The sequence below is a fragment of the Lynx rufus genome, unplaced genomic scaffold (assembly GCF_022079265.1).
Source record: "Lynx rufus isolate CCGP_SWC_20201006 ecotype Redwood Valley unplaced genomic scaffold, mLynRuf1.p SCAF_6, whole genome shotgun sequence".
NCBI classification, from domain to species: Eukaryota; Metazoa; Chordata; class Mammalia; order Carnivora; family Felidae; genus Lynx; species Lynx rufus.
In genome coordinates this window covers 78507638-78517539 of record NW_025814878.1, presented here as the reverse complement: position 1 = coordinate 78517539, position 9902 = coordinate 78507638, and the positions used below count along the sequence as shown (strand labels likewise).

Below are 9902 nucleotides of genomic sequence, written 5' to 3'. Positions count from 1 at the left end.
TGGAGTTGTTTTTTCCCTCCGTTTTGGTTTGAGGAGGGGAATTACTTGAATCGTGGTGTAATTGAATTGCAAAAAAAGTTTTGTAAAAGATGAACTGCCTTCTCGAAATATACAGTAGTCCTGGGGTTCCAGGACTTACTGCTTAACCTAAGAGTTTCACTGAGGCTGCCCTTTGTGCTAACTAAAGGCGCAAGGCACGTTCTCTCCTTGCACCTTTGGGGCAATTTTGCAAGCATTTCAAGGGCAAAGGCAAAAATGTCTACAAGACTGCGTGCAGCGAGCTAGGTTTCCTGCAGAAACAAGGTTCTCTACAATCAGAAAGCGTACTCTTGGATGAAGCAACGCCGGAAGACACATCGCAGATAAGACGTACACCTCTCTGTCTGACCTGTAAATGAAAATCCCAACACCTCCCCCCAGCGTGGCTGCGCTGCGCGCGGTTTCAGGTTCACTGCCCAGGGCCGCGGGGCAGGGCGCGCCGCCAGCGCGAGTGGGGAGGATCCTCGTCGCCAGGCTCGTCGGCGCCGTAGTCCTCGTACTCGTCCGCCGTCCGCTCGGGCTCCACCGGCACGATGAAGGGCTCCCGCTCGGGCAGGTAGGCCCCGCCCTCGGGCACGTACGGCTCTGTCCGATTCAACATTACAGTTATGGCATGATTTGGAAGGCACACACACAGCAAAAGCTAAATCATCACCCGAGGTGATGGCAATCCAGTCTTATCTCATAGCTATAAATAGAGAAGTTACAATGTCCTGATTACGTCCATTTGCTGAGAGAATTTGCTGATGATCAAATAATGAAATGGCACTTTTTTTTTTAACCTTCAAGGATCCAGCGGTAAATACAATCATTGCACAAATACCTGGGAAGGGTCAGAGGCTGGGCCAAATAACTGTAAACGCAGAAACCTAGGTAGGATTTTCGCAACTGTGCAGGAGTTCAAACTCCTCAATTCAAAGAACAATTTGGAAAGATGAGGAGATAAGGGAAGGTTTTATTGGCTCCTAGAACCTGAACGCTGGAGGTGAGAATCAACTATCACCAGGTAATATACAGTACATGACATTTTCTGTGGCTGTCTCTCCCACAGACTGAGTTACAGTCGGTGGGTGAGGAACACCAGTGACGACAGTTAAACAGGAAGAAGAAAAAGTGGCTACAAAACTTTGGTTTGAAAATTGCAATTACAAGACCCAAATGAGAGTACATGTACAAAAAATAATAATAGTAAGACACATGCCCTGAATCAGACACATCGCTAACAAGCAAGAGATGAGGAGATTCCATTCGGTGTTATTCCGGCATAGAGCAAGCAGCAGGCTTGGATGCAGAAGCTTATTGTAGAATTGTTAAGTGATTTTAGTGGACAGGATCACATACAAATCATTTACAAGCCACAATTAGTTTATTATTTACATAAGACATTTCCCTTTAACCAGGTTAATCGTTTTTCTCCAAATGGCATAATCTCCGCTGGTTAGTAGTTTTATTATGCGCCTCTTTCACAACTGAGGCTCCTCATGGTTGTGTGTTTGAACTTTTTTTTTTAATAATACTTTTCTATATTATTACTGAAATGCATCAGGCTTATAAACTAACACCACTGCTTTTGTCTCATTCAAGTTAGTATAAAGAGTCTCCACCCTCCTTTATGATGTCCACCCGGTTCTTTAACCATATATCTGTGGTGAAATTTCCATACAGACTCATTTCCTAATAAGCACGTGCGCAAACATCTCAGAAACAGGATTTTCATGTATTCAAACTGTAAGCAGCACTGGCGACTTAGAAAATTTGTTAGCCGGAACCTGAAACAGGTCAAAGATGATAGTTTTTAAAAGTTGAATTACTATGCAAAAAATATATATACACATCCATCTAAGTATGTAATGGTTAAAATATATATATATATATCCATATATTTCCAGTTATTCACACATACCATAAGGCAGAGGTAATTAAAATTTATTTTATAAAGAATTAAATTATAATTTTGTGAATGAGCTGCATGAGAAATTTATATTAAAATTACTACTTTTGGTCATATATAAGTATGCACATAAATATATAGATATATAGATATTTAGATATCAACTACTCATGCACTATTTGCTAGTAGCCAACCATATCAAACAGCAGTATCATTTTTAAAACTTGCAAGATGCTTGAGGGTGCGCTGATGAAAAGGTCACCTCTGACCACAGCATGAGTTTCTTATTCCCAGATCAGCATATCTCCCTTGTCTCCACACTCCCCAAAATCAGGCGTAAGACACCTGGCCTCTGTAATTGTCAGACACTAGATATGCACTACCAACTCTTTAAAAGAAAAAAATTAAGTCCCAGATTTTAGGAACATTAATTCTATGGACAGGATGAGACAGTGTATTATTTTCAGTTGTCTGCACCATGTCAGCAAAAAATCTGCCTCAACATCAGATTCCCAAAACAATTTTTTAGTATGTATTCTTGATATTCTATAATTATATTCACAAATCTCTCTTCCCAATCTTTAGGTTTAAAAAAAAAAAGTCATGTTATAGCATTCTTTGAACTCCCAGAAGAAATAAGGAGAGATTTATGATGTGATTGGGCAAATGTAGAAATATAGGAAGGAAGAGCAAATAACCATTTGACCCCTAACAGTGAAGTCATGTTTTATGCTTTGAGAGAGAACATTACTGCATAATCAAAACACACAACTGAAAGAGTTTATATCTTCAAAAAATCCTCAAATCAACCTTCCTTCAATCCTAGGGAACTTCATTTCCATAAAGGTTCTAAATTCAGGTGAATTTGGGTTCCTACAATGGCAACAACATACCTGGATAGCCTTGCCCATTGTATGGGATGCTGGCACACTGGGATGAATCACAGTATCCAGGAGGACCTGGGGGGCCTCGGATACCTGAGTTTCCAGGACGACCTGGGGGGCCAGGAGGACCTCTTGAACCTGTGGACCCTGGTGGACCCGTTCTGGATTCTCCTTGTGGACCTAGTATGGGGTTAAAACAGAGATTTCCCCTCTTGTCAAATACATCTCCTGAGGCAGTCCACAATTCTTCCACACCACCACTGCCTCAAGACGACATGATGCACTAGTATATGGTAAGAAAATATTTCCTTAAGAAATCACCAGTATGAACCAAAGTGTGAAACTTTCTTACCAGTGATCCATCAAGAATTAGTGACAGAAACACAACTACTTTAACGATTGTATCCAAAGAAAACTGACTTACCAAGAATTAAGCCAAACTAAAGATCCCAGTGAGTTCCCTGGATGGTTCCCACTCTTACAGAGATAAAACTATCTGAAGGAAATGGTTATATTAGCCGTGTTAGACTGCCAGGAGAACATGGGAGTGCCTGCCCCACACCTCCAGACTATGTAAAGTAATGTTATTTCTGGATCAAGTTATACGTATTTATGGTTAACACAAATGTAAAGATTTAACCACTAGGGCTGACCTTGGTTACAGGGTCTCATGGACCTTATAATGAAGAAAAACAAGAAGTCATTTTCAATCTAGTAAATGAAATGCATAAAACAACTGGACAACTATTCTTTCTTTCTAAAACATCAATAAAGAAACTGTGAATGAAATCTTGCAATGTGTCAGGATTTTTAGTGAGAATATATTTTCTCAGCCGCTAGCAACATCTTGAAGAATACTAGAAGAAACAGGAAATAACACCATCCTTAAAGGCTATGTGGCCAAACAAAACAAATGGGAATTCCATAAAAAAGAAAACAGTAACCCTCTGTGTCATTAAAACCCATACCCTCATATATTAAAGTTACAGTGAGTGCTTAATAGAACACATTCAAACATTTTTTTTGAACAAAGAGAACATAAAAATGAGCAGGTTTATACAGGTTGAACTTCTTGCTAAAATATATTCACAATGACAGGCCTGCCTGAAGCTAACAGGATGAGATTGTGAATCTCTTAGGGTTGTATACTCTCAGTATTTATGCTGTTTACTTATTTGATTTACTACCAAACGTACCTGGGGGGCCAGGCAGCCCTCGAGGTCCCGGAGATCCAATACCCCTTTCACCCTTCTCTCCTGGCAAACCTGAGGGAGGACAGAAAGAGAACAGGGAGAAAATTATCTGGAAACATGTAGTTTTCATCTTAACTGATAATACTTAATTCAAGTAATTCACTTCTTTTAGTGAAAGCAGAAACTAATTTTTCACAGAAGTTCACTCTTTAAGCCAAATTCTTTCTAGACATTTGGGTAATTCCAGATTCATGGCCAAGAAACAAATCTGGCTACAAGTCAGGGGGAAAATTATTTGAAGAAAACAAACATGTCTATTATATTTTTTTTAGAAATAGTAATTAAGAACAGGAATCTTGACTACATAGTTACAACTCATTCAGACACATCTTAAAGGTAGCTCTTTAATAGCTCTATTGCATAGCATCCAAACCATTAGAATTATAGAAGTATCTAAATTTTCCCCAGAATATTAACTGCTGCTTTGACAAAAGGGAACACCCAGCATCCCGAAACATCTGGAATTAAATAATTCTATTTTTCTTCTTTTCCTTCAATGACACTTATCTACCATGAAATTAAAGCCAAACAAACACGTAAGACCAGTGCCAAGCCCTGAACAAAGGAACTAAAAGAATTTGGATCTAAAACTGTAAGGCTGCTTAAGTACATTCTAAGTACATTCAATGTACATTAAGCACATTGCTAGTCACAATAATTAATAATATTTTAGTGTCTGAGTGAGTTTGCCAAAATACAGTTTTTGCCATCAACAATAACAACAAACAATCAGAACATAGCATTATCTTTACTGAGATCTCCTGACAAAATCTTCCCATGTTCTAAGATACGGATCTCTATGGCCTGCGGCTGCCTAAAGAAAATAACGGGTTCGTGGACACACAGTTTTTCTGGGGCTGTCTAGACAAGAATAATGAAAGCAGTTTGCCAGGTTCAGCCTTCCACGTGCTTTTCAACCTGACCCAGATCCCCCACTTGCAAATTCCTTTCTTTAGCCCTGCACAGCGGCCAGAGATGCCCACCTCGTTCACCCGGGGGCCCCTGCATCCCTGGTGTGCCAGGGAAGCCTGGTCGCCCCCCAGGTCCCGGTTCTCCTCTGGCTCCCGCACTGCCAGGAGGGCCTGGGGGACCCGGTGGGCCTGGTTGGTTGCGATTGGAGTGATAATCATTTGGAATCTGATTCAGCATCTGATTGAATCTGCTCATCTGACCTACAAACAGAAATAAGACTTGTTAGTAAGAAACCCAGTAGGGAAGGGATGAGATGGTGAAACTCTTCTCTTAGTGTCTAGTGAAATCCATCTCTATTCCTCCCCCTCCAGGACACATTCTAATTAGAAGCCTAAAAATAAAATAAAACACTCCAGTCATCTAGGACAAAATGATTCCTGATAAACATGTGTCTCCACAAAAATACTGACCAGTAAGCCACAGCATTACTATAAACATAAAAGAACTGTAAAAGTTTGATATGGCTCTGATATAAAGCCCTGTGGTTTGCCAGATGATGTCATTCAAAAGAGAACCTTTCTTGAATTAAGCAATTTTTTGTGTGCATGTACCTAGAATGATAATCAGGCTTTAGTGTAAATTGAATCGTGTATAGGATACATTGAAAAATACAGATCTCTGGGCCTCATCTCCAAAGACAATAAGTCACTATGTTTAGGGTGTGGCCCAGGAACACTCATTGTTAACGAGCAATATAGGTGATTTATGCAGGTTTCCCTCAGGATCACACTTCAAGAAACACTGTTAAGACTTCTGAAATAGGAAACCCTGAGTTTAAAGCCATGCTGTTTGTAGGCACTGAGCTTTATTACTTAATAGGCTTCATAAAATAAGAAGAAAGAGTCTGTGAAAAATAAGGAGGCAATAAAAAGGTCACCACCAATATGTACTTTCTATGATCAAATTAATCTTGATGGGCCCCTTCCTTAAAGTCATAGAATAATTTAAAGTTTATAACTTTAAAAATCCAGTGTTTGCTGCTACTACATGTATCCTGGTGAAGATCAGTAAAAATCCTAACAAGGAAATTGAAAAGCCCTTTCAAAATATGATTCTGTATCAGATTAAGTATAGGATAACAGGCTATTATTTTACTTTGGGTTCTTGTTTTATCTTAATGACAGTCATTAACATATGACTAGTTTTATCCGACCAGATACAAAACCAAGAATGTATAAAAATAAGAGATCATCACAATGAAATAGGAACATATATCTTAGAAACTTTGTGACTCAAACTCTGCATTTTCCTGCAACAAATTTAAAAAGCATTCATACATTAAAAATAAAAGAAATTTTACCACTTATCAATTGTTCACAGACTTGTCTTGCAACTGCTCGCATCATGTTCTGGGAAGCAATGTCTCCCTTGTTGATCAAATCAATGAGAATCATTAGCATATTATTTCTATAGTTTCAGACTTCAATGTTTAACACACAAAATAAAAAAGTAAATCAGATTTTAAGAAATACATACTCTATCGCCCTTCTCTCCTTTCAATCCAGATGGACCCTGAAATACAGGAATTTCGTAGATTAGAAACTGACAAACATGATCTAAAATGATTCACCAACAGACATGATGATGAAAGAGAGCAAGGTCTGCTTTCTAACAGATTAGCAAAATGACACTTCATATTTATATCCATCTTACTTGCATTTTGCTTGTCTGTAAAAAGGAATCTTTCTGTCCTTGTCTCTCATAGAAGCACGTATCCTCCAAATTAGTGCTGAGATGTGAATTTTATGATTACGCATTTAGAAATTATGTAGTCTGCATGCATTTATGATGCCATTCGCAATATAAGCCTGGAACTAAAATAGAGATGAAAAATTGCCCTTGGTACCATTATTCTTTCCTTTACATCACCATGGCTGGGTAGCTCAGATTGTTTCTGTAGATTGTCCATGAGGTTAATCTTGGTTCAGTTCTAGTAAGAACCAGTGGGAATTGAGTCAATTTCCTAACTAAATATATATCTCTAACTTCTTGCAATTATTTTGTGTGTGTGTGTGCACTGAGTATAAAAGGAACCATGTGTCTCTCTTACCAAAGTGGTCCCACATCTAAACGCAGCCACAGAAATTTGTCCCTACTCTGTCAAGCCTCTCACTGGCCATGAGAGGATCTTGAAAAAAGTTTTCTATAGTGTCAGAAGGTTTTATTTTTCCATAATGTGTTTCTAGGCTGCCAATTGCTATCATGAAAGGAACATCTAAACCATTGACAAACCCACTGCTCACGTAATGTCCCAAACCAAACCACCTCTTACAGTCCCTAAGAATTTTGCCTAAAGAACTCCAATATCTTCCTCACTGCTCTTCCTGTTTTTCCATTCTTCCTCTCTAGAGTCTATTTTCCACACAGAAGCCAGAGTGATATCTTTAAAAGGAAAATAAGATTAGGTCACTCTTTTAGCTCTAAGCGCCCATCATACTTAGCATGAAAGAAGAATTACATGTCATGGGCTAGATGGTCCACACAATCACCTTGTCCAGCTCTCTGGTCTTGCCTGCTACTCTTCTTCCCCTCAACTCCCTTCAGTTCAGGTACACAGGCCTCTCTGTGGTTCCTTTCATATTGCCAGACTCATTCTTCAATCATTCTTCACTTGAGGCTTTTGTTCATACCTGGATCTTCTTCCCACAGATTTTCAAACAGCTCTCCCTCCATCCACTCCAGTGTCACCTCCTACGACAGGCTCCCTGACAACTCTATCTAAAATAGCCACCTTCTCACTATCACAATTACTCCCTTGGCCTCACTCTGCTTCTTTTTCTTCACATCACTCAACACTGCTAGAAACTATATTGTTTACGTACACGTTTTGGTCTATATCCCCCACTAGAATCCCCATGAGGGCCAGGACTTTGTCTTGTTTACTGTTGTATCCCCAGACCCCAGAACACAAGAACATGTACTAGCACATTTAGTCACTAAACAAAAAGGTTTTGAGTCAATGATAAAAAATATTCCACAAGAAGTTCCTTGAAACATCCGCCCTACAACATCATGTGTTACAAGTTAGCGAGAAGATACCAACTGCTTACAAGAGCTAATGATATAAGCCAACAGCCAAGCTCTCTGCTAAGACCTTTCTATACCCATCTGCTAGTTTTAGTTTTAGAAATTAAAGGTAAGTTAGAAAAGAGAAGAAAAGGAGGAACAATTTTCTACTTTATAAGGATGAGGAAAATAAAGGGGAAAAAGAAGGTAGGGAAGGTCCAAAAAATGTTACCAAATGATAAGAAGAAACTGGAGTTTGGTTCTCCCTTTGCCAAAATTCTAGACTCTTACAGAAACGCTACTGTTACTTAGTTTGGAGCCTTCTGTAAATTGCAAGGAATTTCTGTGTTGTTTTGTTTAACATTTACTGCTACTTTAAGATTGTTCCTGGTGTGTGTGTGTTTTTTTTAATTTACTGCCACTGTGAGATTGTTCTAGTATATATGATTTGTAGAAATCATCTTTATTGCCAGTATCTAGAGATCAAATTTCAAGTAAAGGAAGCAGAAATTTCTTTTAGGTTTCTAGTTCCAGCCATCAATTACATCTGGTATATTCTTATGTAAGACTCCATTTCAGTAATACTCAAATGAAACAGAATTGTGAATGGGTAGAAAAGTTCCATGTGCTTTTAACTGCTCTTGTGAAGTTCCTGCGATGATTCACTGAGGAAAAGAGAGTAATAAATTCATGTGCTAGGGTATACACAGATTGTAAAATATATCAGGGGTCCTTTCATCTTAATGCTGCTTGCTTAATTTTATGTAAACGTAGAAGGCAGGCCGTGTCACATAAAGATTCTACCCTAAGTTTCTTTGACATTAGACAGTTTTTAAACTTGGGTTTATATAATTCGGACAATACTTAAAAAAAGAGTTCCGTCCCGAGAACAGCCCTGATAGATTAGTGTCATTGCTAACAGTTAGACTTACTTATCTTGGAGATAAATTTTTATGTTTTAAAATTCATTTCAGACAAATAAACTGCTTAAAATAAATTCACACTTCACACATACAAATAAGAAAAAGGTTGTAAAGAAGAATATGATGCTCAATGGTCATTACGAATACTTCTGGATTGGCAATTTTAGAACTTCAAATTCAGTTTTGGAGGTACCAACGTGGAAATGCCAGATATGCATAATGCCATTATTTTAACCAGGCCATCTGACCAAAAGGAAGTTAAACTGTATGTGAATTGCAACAGGACAGTATAAAAAAGTAAAATAGTGGATCAGAGAAATCCTTTTAATCCTAGGACTACCGTCTAGCAGCCTTGATGAAAGAGAAATGACTAAATGCATGGCTGGCTGACACTCATCAAGGGTTAACATCTATAAACTACGAATGAAGGCACCACGCACCATCATGTATTTTTTCTATCTTAAGCAGCATACCGCTCCTAAATAAAAGAATCGTTCTGCTGACCCAGCTTTGAGTGTTTATACAGTGCAGAAATATGTGTCTTGGCTCAAAATCCCATTCTCCTTTTAAAGAAACCCTATGACCACAATTTTCATCCCAGAATATTATAACTCAGAGAGAAAAACTTTAGAACTGGTACCAAGTTAAATCCATGGGTTTCGCATAGTTTCAACAAATGCTTCAAACACATTACAGCAGAGATAACATAAATACACCAAAGCCTTGGCAACATCCTCATTATTTATGGCCGCAGAGAAATGACTCCAGACATGCAATCTGTCCACTTACTGGTCTGCCATGGTCTCCAGGTTTTCCTGGTTTCCCACTAGGTCCTGTGACTCCTGGAGAGCCTGGGCTTCCCTGAAATACACAGGCCGAGAAAGGGAATGATGCGATGAAAGAAAAAGCCCATCTAAAGTAAACTAACAAATGT

At 38.7% G+C, this 9902-nt stretch overlaps 1 protein-coding gene across 1 annotated transcript in view; it reads right to left on the bottom strand.

Annotated features, from left to right (window-relative positions):
- Positions 1-448: 448 nt before the first annotated feature.
- COL12A1 (collagen type XII alpha 1 chain) overlaps positions 449-9902 on the bottom strand; it is a 112944-nt gene continuing 103490 nt past the window's right edge. Inside the window, exons 59-65 of the mRNA XM_047102604.1 lie at positions 9758-9829; positions 6516-6551; positions 6340-6406; positions 5051-5239; positions 4011-4079; positions 2824-2994; positions 449-624 (exon numbers count right to left, since the gene is read on the bottom strand). Of these exons, the coding sequence (XP_046958560.1) occupies positions 449-624; positions 2824-2994; positions 4011-4079; positions 5051-5239; positions 6340-6406; positions 6516-6551; positions 9758-9829 (780 nt within the window). The remainder of the gene's footprint in view (positions 625-2823; positions 2995-4010; positions 4080-5050; positions 5240-6339; positions 6407-6515; positions 6552-9757; positions 9830-9902) is intronic.